Raw genomic sequence first — 19330 nt, forward strand, 5'->3', positions numbered from 1 at the left:
TCTATAACCCCCCCCCCCCCCCCCCCCCCACCCATCCACACCGGGGGGGACATTACAGTTGGATATCCAACCCGACCAGGCATGACCCAAGTATTTTATATGTATTTTTAGTAAAAAAAAAGCTTTAAAACTAGAGAAGGGGAATATTCCTAATTCTGCTTTCTTTAGGCCCCGTAAGAATCTTCTCAAAATCATACTTTTCAAGTATTTTTTACTAGATCTGTACCATTAGATCCCGGTTTGAATTTTCATTTTATTGACCAGACAAAACCGGAACCTGATTCCAAATTCGCAACTAATTATTTGAGAGGGTTTGGGTACACCTCAATAGGTTGGATAGCTGAGTTATTAACAGCCCTACTTACATCCACAGGTCGAAGAAGGCCTTACTCTTTGTTCCATTGATACACACAGGGAAAACAAACCACAAAAACACAATGCCTACAAATTACTAACAGACCAAACATCCATAAATACAAGATAGAATCACGTTTCAATAAGCAAAAAGATTTTTTTTCTCTCTTTTTTCTTTTTGTATAAACAACCAACTTGAGGTTGGTATTTCACAACATAAACTCCAAGGACCAAGATGCTACTTCTCGAACAGTCGTACATCGGACAAACCGAGAATGTGAAAGCTCTACATATGACAAGATGAACCCATGCAGGAAGCCTTTATATAGGATCAAGGCTGATGCCTGTGAGAAACAAAGATCTGCATGCAGCACCGTCCATGCCATCGAATCTAAGAATATGGACAATAGAATAACCTCTACAAGAAACAAAGAAAAAAAAGTGTAAGGGAAGCCGGACTCTTTTTTTTTTTTCTTTGAACGATATATAGAACTGGAAAGAAAAATATCACTGATATGGTCATCAAATTTGAAGAAAAGGAGCAACACCGTAGGCAAAGGCCCAATAACATGACTCAGGATTGGACTTTGATCAGGCTCAGTCATGTCTAGATCAATAGCCAGACTTCAACCTTGTCACAAGTTCGGGGAAGTCCTTAGAAGTCATGCATTAGTTCCAGACTTCCAGCATTGGGACGTCTACAATTGATCTTTGAATTGCACTGGAGAGGTAACATACCTTTTATGGCTGGATGTTGATACTATGCTGATCAGTGACGGTCTTTGCTTCATCTGTTTCATCGTGCCCTAACGTTGTCTCCATCCCCAAGTAAACAAATGACCGAAGTGCATGATCTACATCAGTGTCCCTACTCTTCAAGTTATCATCAATGCCATTGTAGTCCAATTCCAAAGACTCCAAACCTTGCAGAATTTCAGGAAGTTGCATGTCAACAGCAAATCCAGCTTTATCACTGCCAAGTTCTAGATCGATCTTTGCCTTGGGATCAATGGTATCAACCCTCATACTTGGACTAAAAACTTCATTAGGTTCCTCTATTACCATTGATCGAAAATCATTCAGTGAAGGTGGGATCGGTGACAAAAATATATCTTTTAAGTTCTTGAAGAATCCCAGGTTATATGGATTTTCTTTTTTATCATATTGGTAGCGAAAATTCTCATAAGTAGTCTGTCACATGATAAACAAAGCATGGTTTCAGTACTGAATAACATTTCAAGACAAATTGAGCCATAAATTATGTAATGGCTGTCACAAGCATGGTAAATTATCAACCAAAAAAAAGGAATAGTCAACTATACAGAGAAAAGGTGAAAATCTAATATTACAAATAAACAATGACTAAATCAAACAAATACACTACGATTATGAATGATTTAGCTTAATATGCTTAATATTGAAATCATTTGTTATACGATGTTCAACTATTTTACATTTTAATTGTTCACTTCTGCAGTTCCTTTTTCTTTTCAGATAGGATGACCAATTGTTAGTACTACAAACTTACACAGGATCAAGGAGAGAAGTTCACCTGATTTCTGCCCATAAGATAGAGATGGAAAACGGTCAGTCCACCAACAAACCAGACTGCTATAAAGCAGTAAACTATGAGCACCACTGATGCGACCTCTTTGCCCATTGCCTTCCAGAGGCTGCCATTTGATCTTCGTATAAGGATATTCACCCAAGAAAAGGTAAAGACGTATATGCACATAAAAGTCGAGGTTGATATAAACATGAAGAAGAACCTATAGTTACGCTGCAAACCAAGTCATAGTAAACACATTTAATTAAAATGGAATTCTGATAGCTTCCAAGACCAAGGCTGCAACATACATAGAAACTGCCGTGTTCTAGAAGATAATATTACATTTGTGTCATTTAGAAAACTTGACCGAGTAATAGGATATGTCAGAAAAATGAATCAATGCACGAAAAATCAATGATCAGGAGACTAAAGTTCAAAGAGCCTGCATCTTAATACTTCACAAGAAAAGTTGTACTCAAGATAGAAAATGTAGACTACAAAAAGTTATCTCTACAGATCTGTCAGGTCATAGAAAATTTTGTATATTCTTAAATACATTTTTCTTATGCTACATTACCAGCACTCGAATAAGGGAGAAAATATTGCCAAAAGTACATTTCCTTCTCTATATTTTTAAAAGTGGCCAGAAGCAAAGTGGATAGCAAACTTGGCCTATCCTCATTATTCTACAAATCTCAAACTGCATTATCAGATGTTATACACGTCAAAAGTTGCTAAGCCCATCATTTCCAGAACAGACCAAACTTGGTGAATTCACTAAGAATATGCAATCTGGATAGCCTCCTTAGGGTGGATGGTTACATACTTTTGCTTTCTCTGTGTGCGTGTGGGTGTACCAACAAGTCCATATGCATGCAATTTTGTATTCTAAGTTTTGGCTTATGCCACCTGGCCTATAATTTTCTTTTCTCAAATTATATAAATACTTGCATATATATATATATATATCACTTCTGTTTTTTATAGTAAGTGAGGAATAGCCCATCATTTAATAAATCCATTACATCATTCACTAAAAGACATAAAAAGTGTAAACATGAATGGCTATTTTCACCATGATCATAACAAGCTGCATTAGGAGGCCTTCTATCATCTACTGATGTTAGTAATGATACTAGTGTTTTCTAAGTTTTTCAAATATTTCAGGACTGAATCAAGATTTCTTGGCGATTCTTAGAGTATGGAATACCCTGTTAAAACCTGGTAAACATTATGCACAAGACAAAGAATATGATCCTTGTGGCCAATTCATTGGAATGCAGGGCAGGATATGGTGAGGGATCTATATTAGGCATTCAAAGATCTTGTAGCAACCTATCACCTTTCATTGGATTGGTTGGGCACCTTGTTGCAATTTGGGGTGGACACAGATACTCATCGAGTCAAATGTTGAGAACCTCAAGATATTATGGAATTACAGAAAAGCTTAAATGGCTTTTTCTCTTCGAAGTCAGTGGAAGCATCTCTTTCAAGCTGCATTAGTGTCTAGTAGAGAGGTATTAGCTTCTAGATATATCATACATAACACCAACTTTTTTATTATTTCATTTTCCAAAGAACTAAAGCGTTACAGACTAGGGCCTTTGATTGGTCCAAGTCATGCTGATAGTTTTTAATGTATGCACTTTTGTACCTTATTTGCAAGCACTTGTTTTGGATACTGAGAAAAAAAGAAGATAAGCGTGGCTCATGTGAGATAGTATTCGTGTAAAACTTCAAGGACTAGTTCATAATATGTTAACTTACTAGCCCAATGCACTGACCAACCCATGGACAGTGATGATCAAATCTTTGGACACAATTGTTGCAGATTGAGCAATGCGAAGCACGGGGAGGCCGGTAAAGCAAACATGTATCACAAAATTTGACCTTCACTGTGAAACCATTTACTGTGACATCCTTAGTTCGTGGTAATCTTAAATGTGGTGTTCTGTCATTCACCCATTCCATCGACGGAGTAGTAGAATCAAAGCCATCTTCTATCTCAGGAGGTCGTGTATTCCTGGGCACGAGACCAGGATCTCTACCAGATGTCATGAAAAGAACTAGCAAATCCTGCATATCAATCAAGAGCTTTATCCATCAGATGATTATGACTATTTGATATTGCAGTCAATACCCTGAACAAGTGCTGACAATAGACAACATGCATAATAGCTAATACAGAATAAAATTCTTTAGGATCGGAATAATGTTCAACAATGATATCTATTTGAAACATGAATAGCATATTATAAAAGTGGCAATGAAAAATGCAGGATTTGAGTGAAAAAATAGCATTATAACCTCTAGTCATCCAAATTTTATTCCAAAATCAGTTTACATAATGTTCCAAGTACTGAACTGAAGCACATCTTAGTAAAGAGCACTCTATTACTTCTGGAATCCTATTTTAATGCTCTAGACAAAAAAATGAAAACACAAAGAATGTCCTTTATGCTAAGCCTCAGGACTCACCGAAGGTCAGATATTGCAACTGTGAATTCACAATGGAAGTATGAGATTTATTCCAATCACTTCAAAAAGAACTTCCATTTTGTCAATCATGAGATCCTGGGGTCAAATATGCACTGCATTGGGGGGGGGGGGGGGGGGGGGGTTGAGAGAGAGAGAGAGAGAGTGCTCAATTTCCATGGTTTCTCTTTTGCTTTGAGAAATCAAAATATGCATAGGATGGGGGAAATCTGGATGAATATTTGTAAAAATTTATGTTTTTTATTGTTCCATATTTACATCTATAAATGAATAAAAATGTTAAGAGAAAATAGAACAAAAACAAATATATCGAGTGCAAATTTAGTGAGAAAAATGTAATAATTAAGACAGAAGACCTTTCAATACAAAGATGCTAAAAAAGAATGATACTTAGATCCATGATACAACAAGTTGGTAAGTATAAGAAAGATATCATTAGTAGGGATGTATTAGCTGGATGAAGTGGTGACCAGGTAGTGAAGTGTTATGTGATAGACTAATGACTTTACAACTAAAAGGTGATTTAACAAAGTTGGTACAAGGCTAACACTCTACGTCATTTAAATGAATATATTAACATGGATGTATGAAGTGTTGGAGAAAGTGAATGTATGTCATAGAGATGCATAGAGGATGGATGTGTAAAATGATTAAACAAGATAAGATTAAAATATATTAGAAGTTGTTAGTAGAACTGAAGAGACTTGGACCATGGTATGCGCAAAGGAGGAACAACAAAGAGGATGAAAGAATTTTGGTAAACGGCCTGCGTCAAGGGGTATAATGCACATGGATTTTTTTCGCATCTATCTTGTGTACAGGTGTTGGGCTCTTATAACCTCTCTTGAAATAGTCGTTATACCACAAAACCCACTAATTAAGCCCACAAAAGTGGCCCACTTAATTCATGTGTGAGACCCTATGGCCATAGGAGAACTGGATTGGATCCAATTTTTGGATCCAACAACTTCCACTTGGCTATACGAGGCGAATACCCACATTGTATCATGACCAGTGCATTATGTGTTGCACTCATACCTGTATGACATCAATAGGTTTTACATATGCTAGTTGGATTTCTCTTTCATGATATACACTTATTATGAAGCTATTAACAAACTAAGTTGTTTTTTCATCATGTTATAAATTTTATCATAACCTTTAACGTATAATAATTTATTTCAAGTATTCACCATTCACTGTATACTAAGTCATGCAGTCTATAGATCTAAAGAAAAAAGTGAATACATCATAGGTCTCATGTAGTCATGGGGTTATTGTGGTTCTTCCATGACCGTACCATAATCATGCACACTAGTGGAGTACTATGAAATTTATTAATTCATAAATCCATGAATTACCAAAACATAGCAAATACTTCCACTTTTCAAACTTTCACCATAGTTTACACCCTCACTTTTCACATGCATTATCACATGTTGACCACTACCTGATCATTTTAGATCAGTATATCCAAATCCAAATAGTTATAAATGTAACTGACCAACACTATGTAACATTTTGTGCATAATTTTCTAAAGCATGAAAACATAATATATCTTCATGCATAATATCTCTTCATGCATTTATACAAGCATACCATAGGGAGCATTATTTATGATGATTATTTATCATCATATACAAATAAATATCCTCACATGCATGTGTAAAATTATAATTCAGCTCCCACTATTCCAATGCATTGCATTAAGTCATGATATCATGAGATTTTACATATACTAGTTGGACTTTCCCTTCATGATATATCATTATCATGAGGATACTCACAGACTAGGTTGATTTTCAATCATGAAGTAAAACATAAATCTCTATATCTAAATTCAATTTGGATATGCACCAAATTCATATTCAATGAAAGTTATTTCATTACCATTTGGATATGTCAAACATGAAAGCCAATTTCAAGGCTTTAATCAAACCACAAGCTTGTGAACATATAAGTTCAGATCCATTATCAGTTTCACTAAAAACAAAATATATTTGTATGTGTCCATATCCAAAACCGACTTGAAATGTTATCTATCAAGTCTAACACGATCCATATTAAAATGGATCTCCATATAAGCTTAAATAAAACCAAGGATCACACAGGATTTGACCATAATTCAAATTTATATCAATAACCGTATATTTTAAATGCAAATAGATCCACATTATACATCTAACATTCTACTTCTCTGATCTATCCGAGTCAAACAAAAACACATACAAAATATATGTTATTATTAGGTCCAAATATCTGGTCTGATACTGTCCAAATTCAACAGAAAACTTGGATCAAATCTAGATCTATATTTTATATATATATATATAATAGTTTTGTCTCTGGATCAAATCTGGATTCATATCCTATATCCGGGCATTATACTTATCTAGACCCAATCATAAATCTTAGATTAACTCTAAATCCATATTCCATATACAATAATTTATACTTATTCGGATCCATCACAAAACTAGATTAAAACTAGATCCATATCCCATATCCGGGCATCCAGACCCAACACTAGATCGGTTCAATAAGATAATCTAATTAAGGAACTATCCACAAATTATACATGTATCCAACCATAACTAGGTTCATATCATTCTATGAGCCTTGAGTAAAAAACAATTTCAAACTGGATCTATGTCACCTTACCAGATCCAAGCATCTGATCCAATATTAATCAGATCAACTCATAAACTAAACATAAAATCTAATGGATTATAGTCCAATTAAACTTCATCCATAAAAACAAATTGAATCAATACAAACCATACCAGATCCAAATATAATATGATCCAAAACATGAATATAATATTAAGCATATAAAAAAATGCAATAACACAAAGAATTTCAGGATCCAAAAGTTTTACTGGATCCAACAAGGTCTTTACGAAACTACATGTATCAACTGGATCCAAACTTGTCTCGATAAAGCTCTGGGAGGTATTCTGCAGACCAAAAGCACTTTTTTGCAAAATCAAAAAGGTCAAAATAGTTCTAGGTAAAATTAACAAACCAGAACATTGAAAATGAAAATTTAGAATTTTCTGAGTTAAACAAAAAAATTTGAGGTGTTTTTTCTTTTGTAATTTCAAAAAAAATTCAAGAGTTGTTATGAGAAAAAACTCAAACTGCATCCCTGTCTCTGATATTTTCAGAGAACATGTCTATTTCTAAAATTTTCAGAAAACAACCTCTGTTTTGAAAATAATAGAGATCTCATAACGTAATATTTCAGAAAATAAGGACTAAATGTGAAACAATAAAAAAAAAAAGGATAAAGGCATTCTCGGGTTTTCAAGAAACCCTAACCCTTTTTTCACCCATATTTTTTTTTCAGGTTTCTCCGCGCCAGCCGCCGCGGCCAAGGGTTCTGGCAACCGCCCGATGGAGAACGGTCCTCAGCCTCCCTTGCTCAACCGGCTACCCGAGGAGGCCGGCTAGATCTCCCCTCTTTATGTCGTTTCTTTTGCTCCATCCGGTGGAGGGGTCTCTGGTCGACGATGTCCTTGGAGACGGCATGGACGTGTTGGAGGTATGGCCGGAGCACGTCGACCTTGTCCTTATGTCGGATCCTCAGCATGAAGGCCCGCCTCCCTGGACCGTCCTCCTCGTTCTTCCACTCTGTCCGGTGGAGGGATCTCTGGCTGGTGATGTCCTCCACCGACCGATTATCATCTAAATGAAGAGTGATCTCGGTCGAGTTCCTCGGTGCAAGGAGATTAGCAAACTCGGTGTCCTCGACCATCGGGAGCGAGTTCACATAGACAAAGACCCGTCGGTAGAGCCCATTCTCGCAGAAGACGTCATCATCAAACTCGAGAATCCTGTAGAACTGGTACGAATGGCTTTGATGAGCATCGCTCCGCCTCCTAATAAAGAAAAAAAAAAGTGGAGGATGGAGACAACGAGCAACTGAAGGCCACAGAAGAATAGGAGGAGAAAGTCATCAAATGCCATGTTTCTCGAAAGCACAGGAACATAGAAAAGTCGACTTCGATCGAGCCTCATCAGAATTGCTATCTGCATTATAGGAGGATGACCTCTACAGACAAGGGATCTCCTCGACGGCCCTATGGTCCTTCTAGGTCTCAATCAGGCTCTCGATGAAGTACTACTTGAAAAGAAGTGTTTTCTCTGGTTACGGGTCATGGATCTGAAGATCCAGACCCGTGACACCCACTTCTTCATTAATGGCATTATGTAATATTGATTATTGTAAAAAGGGTATTCTAGTACCCTAATTTTGTTTGTAATCACATGTTAACATAAAGGAATACACAACAGCTGACCCATACACAATAGGGTATCGGTTTTTCCCAAACCTCTCTCTCCCTTTCTCTATCTCTCTCTGTTTCGCAGCTCTCTCGCATGAAACGATCTGTAGGTTGCAAATCTAACATGGTATCAGAGCCACGCTTCAGTTGAAACTGGGATCGATCCAAAAAGGCACGTCTGAAGATCTTTTTCTCCTCTATTTCCTCTTCTAAAGTCTGAAAATCCAAAAAGGTACGTCTGTTCTTGTTTTTTTTTTGGAATCACGACTGACCCAGTCAGTCTCATTCTTTTCATCCCACATCCGTTTCTCGTTTCCTTTTGGAATCACGACTGACCCAATCAGTCTCAGTCTGTTTCTCGTCTCTTTCTGGAATCACGACTGGCCCAGTCAGTTTTTTTTTGGGTTCACGACTGACCCAGACAACTCAGATTTTTCTGGTTTCTGGGGCTCACGACTGACCCAACTAACTCAGATTTTTTTTGGGTTCACGTACTTTTCTCCCTACAGTTTCCTTTTCTCTTACTTCGGTAGTGGCCGAACCTTGGTTTCTCCGCTGTTTTCTTTTTGTCTCTTAAGTGACTCAGCCCAGATTTCCTCATTCAGCCACTAACAAGTCGATACATTAGGAATACATATTCACATTGATATTTTTTTTTTGGATTTTCATATCCGATATTCCATTTCATATACAAATCAGAAATCTGATTGACATTCAATTTCTGTTTCATATCAGCAATCTGAATTAGTTCCTGCAAAAAAAAAAAGAGTTACAAAAACTGCAGGTGTAAGCAGATTGTGCTGAATACATTCTTAATTCTATGAAACATGAATTCTCTTCCTAGCCAGTCAGTTCTTTCTTCAAGTTTCCTCAGCCAACTTGTGTCTGAAAAATTAAATAATGGTAACTTCTTGACTTGGAAGAGGCAAATCATACCTTTCATTAGGAGTCAGGATCTTTCTGGACCTCTGGATGGATCTATTCCAGTTCCTCCTGAGTTCATATCACAAGAAGAAAGGGACAGCAAAGGGGAATCTACTACCGTATATGTTAGAAATCCTGAATTTGTGGCTTGGATGAAAAGAGACCAAGCGCTTGTTGCTTATATTACATCAACACTGTCACAAGAGGTTCTTGTAGTCATTCCAGATGACTGCACTGCCATGCAACTTTGGAACAGACTTGTTCAGACATATTCACAGGTTTCTCAGGCCAGAATTATGTTTCTTAAAAGAGAATTTCAAATGTTAAGAAAGGATTCCATGACCATCATGGAATATTTGAACAAAATGAAGGTTATCACAGATCAGTTAGCAGTTGTTGGAAGTACAGTTTCTGATAAAGATTTGGTACAACAAACCCTCAGTGGATTGGGACACGACTATCATATGATTGTCACTTCTCTGTTATGTTTACCTGAGCTGCCCAACTTTGAAGATCTGCGCGCAAAATTGTTACAATAAGAGATGAATCTAAAGGGATTTTCTGAAGAATCATCTATGCATGCTGGGGCACAAGAAGTTCTTGCTACAGGGGTTACTTATGCACGAGGACGAGGAAACTATGATATCAAGGGAAAAGGAGCACAAGGAAGAAGTGGTCATGGAGGTCGTGGATTATTGCCTACACCCAACTCATATACCAACCCACAAAGACAGAGGCCAATTCCTACTTGCTTTCTGTGTAATAAAAGGGGGCATATCAAAGCTAACTGCTGGTTCAATCCCCTAAATAAAGGAAAATCAACACAAACTGAAGCAAAAATAGGCACAAACAATACAAGGACCAACGGAGAAGTAAAAGAGTTGTTGTTGTCAGCCTTAGCAGAATTGAATCTGAAACAAAATGAGCAAGGTACTTGGTATGTGGACTCTGGCGCAGCGACTCATGTTACTGGTGATGCAGGTAAGCTCCTAAAACTTGTTCCTTACATTGGTAGAAGTAGTATAGTTACTGGAGATGGATCACACCACTCTGTCTCGCATATTGGAAACTCCATCATACCCTTGCCCGAATCTTCCATCAATCTTTCAAATGTTCTTTATGCCCCTAATATCAAGAAAAACATTGTTTCAGTTTCTAAACTTGTTGATGATATCAAAGCCTCAGTTGAATTTACTCCCTCTTCTGTTCTTGTTAAGGATCTCTGCACGAAGGAGACGTTCGCTAGAGGAAAACAGCAAGGCAATATGTATGTTTTTCAAGAAGATCCTTCAGCACATATTCGCTCTGCAGACCCAAACTTGAAGCTCCAATCATCGTTGTCTTCTGAAAATCCTACCTGCGTTTTTAGTGTCTTTGAAATCAATAAGCCAAACCTTTGGCATGGCCGTCTAGGTCACTGCAGTAATAATTTCATTGAAAAGCTTGTTTCAAGTAACCTCATTCCCAAGTCAAGTTTAGGAATAAATGTAAATGACAACAAATGTTCTAGTTGTCTCTTATGTAAGAGTCATGTTTTACCATTTCATTCTATCAATAAAAGAGCTTCAAGACCTTTTGAGACTATCTGTTCTGATGTTTGGGGGCCTGCTCCAGTTGCTTCTATGTCTGGAACTAGATATTATCTTTTATTTGTTGACAGTTATTCTCGTTATTCCTGGATATTTTTCATGAAACATAAATCTGAGACTTTCAAGTTGTTCTGTAACTTCCATTCCTTTGTCAGAAATCAATTTTCTGAAAACATCTTAAGTTTCCAATGTGACGGAGGAGGTGAATTCTCTTCCATTGACTTTACTAACTTTCTTCAAAGTAATGAGATAAGGAAAAAGGTGTCTTGCCCGCACACACCTCAGCAGAATGAGATTGCTGAAAGGAAGCATCGCCATATTGTTGAGAGTGCGATGAGCATGATGCATGATAGTAATCTTCCGATCACTTTATGGACAAAGGCTTTTCATTCTGCAGTTCATGTGATAAATCGATTGCCCATGACTATTTTGGAAAACAAGTCTCCTTGTCTCTTTTTGGTATCCACCCCAACTACAATGATTTGCATGTGTTTGGCTGTTTATGCTATGTTCATGTTGACAGTTCAAGGAGACATAAGTTTCAGGACAAGGCTTTGAAGTGCAGGTTTGTGGGTTATGCTGATGACTATAAAGGGTACAGGTGCTATGATCCGGTGAGCAAGCGCATCAAAATATCAAGAAATGTCATCTTCAATGAATTGAATTTTGATTGTCAATGTACTAGTTCTTCAGAATCAAAACATAAAGTTCAGGCTTATTATCCTTGGTTGAATTATGAACTTCTCGCAGAAGCTAGTGATGCTTGCTCAAATTGCACTCAAAAGGATAAGATACCTGTGTCTACTGATGTGATGATTGATCATGAAAATACAGACTCAACTTTGAATCCAGGAAGATATAAAGGCTTTGTCTACACTCGACGAGAAAGAGAGTCACCCACCATAGTTGATTCAGACATGGACACATCCTGAACATCCAACATTGTTGATACTAGAAGATCCACACGTTCTCACCATCCAATTGAAAGGTGGGTCAGTTATGAAAATTTCTCATTAGATTTTCAACTCTTTCTAACAGCCTTGAATAAAGAAGATGAACCCACAACGTTCTCTCAAGCATCAAATTCCAGAAGATGGATTGAAGCAATGAATGAGGAGATGGAAGCTCTACATGAATGTGGTACGTGGGATGTCGTATCAAGACCACCTGACAGAAATGTTGTTGGTTCGAAATGGGTGTACAAAATAAAGTATAAACCAGATGGGACTATAGAGCGATACAAGGCGAGACTTGTAGCCAAAGGTTTTACACAGGAGCAAGGACAGGATTATGATGAAACCTTTAGTCTGGTGGTGAGGATGGGGACAATCCGAGCCATACTTTCTTTAGCTATTGAACACCAATGGACCATTAGCCAACTTGATGTGAAGAATGCTTTTCTTCATGGAGATTTGAGAGAAGAAGTTTACATGGAACAACCCACTGGTTACGCATAAGGTAATCCTACAAAATATGTCTGCAGACTAAAAAGGGCGATATATGGATTGAAGCAGGCATCTCGATCTTGGTTTGACAGCTTTTCTCTTGAAATACAAAAATATGGTTTTAAGAAATCTCTTCTTGACCACTCCTTATTTATATTTAAGAACCAAGACACAATTACTCTGATGTTGATATATGTGGATGATATCATCATCACTGGCAGTTCCAATGAGCACATTGAAGAAGTCAAACATCTCTTGAATCAGAGGTTCAAAATGAAGGACCTTGGCAAACTACGGTACTTTCTTGGAGTTGAAGTCGACAGTTCCTCTGAAGAAATGACTCTCACTCAATATAAGTATACCATTGATGTTCTCAATAAAGCAGGTATGAAAGACTGCAAGCCCTTAAGCACTCCTAGCGTTCTTCATCAAAGGCTTAGCTCTCAAGACGGAGATCCATTTGATAATCCCACACAGTACCGTAGCATAGTGGGTATGTTACAATACCTCACTTTTACTCGCCCTGATATAGTCTATTCGGTGAATCAAGTTTCTCAGTTTATGCATGCCCCATGTGAAGGGCATATGGAAGCAGTTAAACGGATACTACGATATCTGAAGGGAACGGTTGGGGATGGTCCCATATATAAGCGAAAGACAAATGGGCAAAGTGCACATGAGATCACTATTTATTCTGATGCGGACTGGGCGAGAGATCCAGATGAACGCAGATCAGTATCCGGCTATTGTGTATTTGTTGGGATGAATTTGGTTTCTTGGAGTAGTAAGAAACAAAAGGTTGTTGCCAGATCCAGTATAGAGGCTGAATACAGGTCAATGGCAGTCGCCACTGCTGAGGCTACTTGGGTTAGACATCTACTGACAGAAGTAAGAGAATCGATATCTCGATCACTTCTTTTGTGTGACAACCAGAGTGCCATTAGTATGTCTTTTAATCCAATCCATCACAGTCGTGCCAAACATATTGAAATAGACCAGCATTTTGTGAGACAAAAGGTAGAAGAGAAAGAGATTGAGCCTGAATTTGTTCGAACTACAGATCAAGTGGCGGATATATTTACAAAAGGATTGACAAAAGACAGATTTTGGACATTAAAAGGCAAGTTGTTCATGATTCAAGATCATGCACAACTTGAGGGAGGGTGAAAAAAAGTGTTTTCTCTGGTTACGGGTCATGGATCTGAAGATCCAGACCCGTGACACCCACTTCTTCATTAATGGCATTATGTAATATTGATTATTGTAAAAAAGGTATTCTAGTACCCTAATTTTGTTTGTAATCACATGTTAACATAAAGGAATACACAGCAGCCGACCCATACACAGCAGGGTATCGGTTTTTCCCAAACCTCTCTCTCCCTTTCTCTATCTCTCTCTGTTTCGCAGCTCTCTCGCGTGGAACGATCTGCAGGTTGCAAATCTAACACTGCTTCTCCAACCGGACCCTCGTCACGAGCCTCGAGTTCTCACTTAAGCAACACTCCACCTCGCCGGCCTGGCACGCCCTCTGGTCGCGGTAGGGCTGCGGTCGGTTGACCAGCACGAACCCGCAGTAGATGAGCTGCATCAACACTGCCGAGGCCCTCACCCTCGCGTGGTTCACCATCCACATCGAGAGCTCCGTCAGTGACCCCTCAGCCATCTGGAAGCTCCCCAGTCGACTATCATCCTTCATCATTGCCTCGAACATCTACGAATGATCCTTGCCGTCTATCCCGAACGACGAGCTCGAGGTGGACGAAGGTGACAACACTTCCTCCACGTTCAGCTCCGTCGATGCTGCCTCGGCCGCTTCTCTCTGATCGTGCCTCCTCTGGTCGTCTGTCTGCGTCGGGGCATCTGTATCCTAGCTCAGCAAAGGGAGTTCAAACGATCCCCCTGTTAACCACCGTGCATACTATATCCTAGCCGAGAGGCAGAGAAGGAGTTATGGGTGGAGATGGAGGTGTTGAGCGGCGGTGGGATGGGGTGGAGCCACCCGAATAGGGTGGTGCTCGCTATTCTGTGAAATCAACCTCACGCGGTACCCTCCTCTGTAAGACCCAGCCCAACCCAGCCTTTCAACAGGGCACGCTAACACGACCCCTAGCTTGGAACAAGGAAGACCGTAACGGGTGGTGCCTCTTCGGCCCGGAGAAGCTCCTTGTCTCGGAGTTCACCCCAGGAGGGAGCCAGGAGGAGGTGATAGCGGAGAAGCATCTCGACGAGTGGCGCCGCCGGGTGGAGATGGCGGAGGGGGCAACGAGGGCGCTGGTCTACTTCCACCACGAGCTTTCGTCCGTGTCGTCGAGACCTCAACTCGCAGTGGGACTAGCAGTTTGAGGTTCTCTTTCTGTTTTTCTTTCTGCTTTCCTTTTTTTTCTTGTCGATGGTGGTCAAACCCCTTCGCTGTAGTCCCATGACTCTTCATAAGCGTACTGGAACCTGGCTCTGATACCACTAAAGAGACTTGGACCATGGTATGCGCAAAGAAGGAGGAACATCGAAGAGGATGAAATTTTTTTGATAAACTACCTTCGTCAAGGAGGATAACGCACATGAATTTTTTTCGCATCTATCTTGTGCACAGGTGTTGAGCTCTTATAGGTAGTCGTTACCTTTCCAGCATAACAAACACCAAGTTATGGGCCCTCCACATTCTGTAACTGACTATAACCTACTAATTAAGCCCACAAAAGTGGCCCACTTAATTCATGTGTGAGACCCTATAGCCACAGGAGAAGTGGATCCTATACTGGATCCAGTTCTCATACTGGATCCAACAAGAACTACCAATAAAATTTGTGACGGTGCCTATTAAAAAAAAGAACTGCCAATAAGAAAAAACAGGCAATGTTGTATAAAGTAGTTTGGATATGTGGAGACATCATAATACTAATAGAAAATATTGACATGATCCAATCATCAAAGCATAAGAGAAGATATGGGAAATTGTTGGGAAAGGGATGTTGTAGCTCTAGTTAGAAAGGAATAAAGAAATAGAACTAGTAAACCCAACCCGCGTAGTTGGCATAAGGCTTGATGATGATGATTTCTTATTTATGATTTCTTATTTATAAGAATTCCTCTCTTGTCTAAATATATTTTGGTTCTCTATCTTGTGTAAAGTCACCACCTTTAGAGCAAAAATCAAATCTTCTTCTATGCACCTTATATCCGAACAAGAAGATGCCAATTGAACTTTATAAATTTGAACAAAGATTTGACCAATATTGTGTCTAATTCAAAGACTTCAGCCTGGAATTAGAAAAGACTGCACGTGAATCTTAATCTGGATCTTTGACAATGTGGTCATGTTCACATATTGCACCAAATGAATATGGTGCAGCCTTGTAAGGATCCAAGCTTGTGTTCATGACAAAATTTTGCTATGCGTGCAACCAGTATGGAAACAATGTAGAATGGCAGAGAAACTATCCACTGAATCTTCAGTTAGAAGAAGCAAAACAGAACATTACACAAGAAAAAATACTAACCCATATGGTGAGGACCACAGCCACAACCAGTACAGGGATACCAAGATGTGGCGAGTATTGAAAAATCTTTGCAGCCACTTGAGAACAAAACACTACCGCAGGACCCAAGATCATGAAAATGGTAAGAAACAGGGACGCTGCGTCTGGACCAAATATCAGCCTTCCTCCACATAAGAACCTCTAAAAGAAGAGACAAGGATATTAGTCTATGCATCTTGTATAACAAATGGAATACAACCAAGTTCAAGCATTTGAAAAATGAAATGTGCAGGAACTGCTATTCGTATTTTCAAGATGTTATTACACAATATAGACTGATGGAGTGATGAGTAATATGAATTTACATACAGTTGCAAATATATCTAGCATAAAGTTATAACAGAAATTTATATGATTGGTTCCCAACTGGATACAGTACTTTAGAATATGGCTTTTAGAACACATTTTTTTACACGATGTAGTACAAAAACTCCTATCCGGTTCTCATTAACTTGATAGAGAAATATAGACCAAATCTGATTTGACCTGATAAACGAATTTGGCCTCACAACATGAAACTGCGGTGTTAACATAGACCTTCCTCTGCTCCTCAACCCAGCTGGTGACATAAATGAATAAATAAACTCAGGTTGATCTGCCCGAAGACCTACATATACCACCATCAAGGAAACAAAATTTTGGTAGTTCTTGGGGTTTAAAAGCCTAAAACTAAAGTTTGATTCTCTACCAGAATGGCAAGCCTGTTTTAAATCCGGTGCCTTTTCCATTGATCTAGATCCATTTTTTCAGGTACAAAGTTTCATTCAGAGCACAGCAATTGGACCTATCTTTTTTTTTCTTTTGCTTTTTTTTTTTACTCTCAAGCTATATAATTCAAACCATCATTTAACATGGCTATGTTCTCAGATATGTCAATCAGTTATAACTAAAAATTTCAGTAACTTGAGAGCCCAGAAAAACTAGGAACATCACTTACAACGTAAAATCCTATCTAATTTGCCTATGACCTCTATCCCTTCCAAAAGCTAAAAAATGGATAAAACACAGTCAATATTTGATTGCAATTGGGTTTGTATCACTTGTAACATTGAAAAACCCTGATATGGTCTAATCTGTTTTAGATCTTATGCAGCAGAACCTTTGTAAAGAAATGGAAAAGAAAATACAATTGCTACTGACGAGTCATTCAAGAATCAGCTTAGGCATCCAGAAATATGATCCTATTCAATCAAATTCTGACTATGTTAAACATATGAAAGACAAAGGAAGTGTAGCATCCAATTTCAAATGTCCAACAAAAATCAAATATTCAGTAATGATGGTCATGGACAACCTCATTATAGGATTGAAAAATCACAAATTAAATTGCAACTGTGACTGTGAAAATCTAATCTTAGAACGTCAATGCCCATGTTAAGCCTAATTGTTCTTAATCTCTTCTGTAAAACATCTATAGATCAATCAATACCAACAAATCTTTTCATGAACACAATAGATGGATGTTTGAAATTTTATGGTGGAAACTTACGTTGCTTCCCTTCCAAACTTGGTAAAGTTTCTTGGGTGTTACCATTCTGATTGGAAATTCTCAGGCTTCTTGTTGGCTCCAACCGAGACTCTATCAGGGAAGGATGAATCAGACACGATCCTTAAGAAACCACTGGAGGGGTTTCCCGGGGATCAATTTTGGCGATCTCTGTCACTTGGGATCTCGATGGTGCGTCAGCAAGGTTGAGCAGGAACAGGGGGAAACAACGCACGTCCCCAACCGGGCAAACCCCGTCCCCCCCCTCTTTCTCTCTCTATCCCTCAACACCTCTTCTCCTCTCTTTCTCTCTCTAAAGCAGGACTCGATCTCTCTCCGCCTATTCTTCTCACTCTCTCCGCCTATTCTTCTCACTCTCTCTCTCTCTCTAAAGCTAAGGACTCATTCTGTGCCTATTCTTCAGTCATTCTCTCTCTAGAACAAGGACTCTCTCTCTCTCTCTCTACCTATTCTTCTCCCATTCTCTCTCTAGAACAAGGAGGGGGCAAGGGTATGAGCAGCCACCACGACGTTACAACCCAACGAAGACCAGCGGCCACGTGGAAAATCCAATGACGCGGCATTGACTTTTCGTTAGATACACCAATCAAACGTTGACATGTGGAGATGTAGTCGGTCCTCGGGTCTGTAAGTCAGCATGGCTGAAACGCTTTTTTCCTTCTTCGAAACGGCCAAATTATTGCTTTTTTTTATTAGCAAGTTGGAGTTAGGCATGCCCACCGAACTTCAGATGCACTCTCTCGTTGTGCACACACATCTAAACCTATCAAATTTCATGAAGAAATCCACCCTTCTCTGATCTATCAAACCTCTGAAGGAACGGCCCTCCAACACCTGATTCACCACTCGAACCACGTCTCTCTTAACACCTTCAAGTTTCAGCTATGATCTTCTGAACTTGAATGTCTTCTAAAATTTCTCTCCACCAGTACCACTTCTTAATAGCAATTTCTCGGCGGACTATCCATCCCAACTTAAGAAAAGAACCACTGTCATCTTTCACAGTATAGCCCACACTCCACTCATTATGGAACTTGCTGAACACAGATGGGTATGTGATTGTTGTCTCTGTGTGTGTGGTGGGGCCTTGGCTGCTAGACGGGCAGCCAAGGTTTGATTCTCATGGGTGTCGACCCTCTGCGCAAGTCAATGTTGAATCAGCGTGATCAGGTCTTCGTGTTAGGTGCAATTTTTTTAGATTATAAATCTAAAAAAAAAAGGTTTGTTGGGCTCAATAAGAGTTTTTATTCTTAAATAATATAGGAAATATGAAAATTTTATTCTCAATGCAATTAGTGCTTCACTGGAATAGCAAAAATATAAAAAATTACTATCTAATCATTTTATCTCTTCTTCTGTAAGGCAACCATTATTTTTTTTATAGGCAAGCTGGGGTTAGTAGACAGACCCCAGTTATCTCTTAAGCTCCATGAGGTATAAGGATTTGAACTTGGGCCTTCAGGTTGGCACACGACTCGGCTTACCACCTCGGTGGATACCAAAATCTGTAATGCTCCAAAAATATAACTTAAAATCTTTGGATTTTTAGAGTTTTTTTTTAAAAGGTTGCGCAAAGCGAAAAAAAATCAAAAGAGGAATTAGTTGAAAATCTTTGAGCGGGTTACAGGCAAAAAAGCTTAGCA

General features: G+C 38.8%; 1 protein-coding gene across 1 annotated transcript; it reads right to left on the bottom strand.

The window, feature by feature from the left end:
- Positions 1–420: 420 nt before the first annotated feature.
- LOC149826883 (putative protein S-acyltransferase 4) lies at positions 421–18166 on the bottom strand. The gene is made up of 6 exons (XM_090019018.1): positions 17670–18166; positions 16142–16321; positions 3671–3979; positions 1907–2134; positions 1093–1545; positions 421–772 (listed from the first exon to the last, which is right to left on the bottom strand). Exons 1-5 carry the CDS (start codon positions 17712–17714, stop codon positions 1096–1098), a joined length of 1212 nt encoding a protein of 403 aa, XP_089875144.1. The 5' UTR covers positions 17715–18166; the 3' UTR covers positions 421–772; positions 1093–1095.
- Between the last annotated feature and the right edge of the window lie 1164 nt (positions 18167–19330).

This window comes from Nuphar pumila, chromosome 10 (assembly GCF_984573655.1).
Source record: "Nuphar pumila chromosome 10, dmNupPumi1.hap1.1, whole genome shotgun sequence".
NCBI lineage: Eukaryota > Viridiplantae > Streptophyta > Magnoliopsida > Nymphaeales > Nymphaeaceae > Nuphar > Nuphar pumila.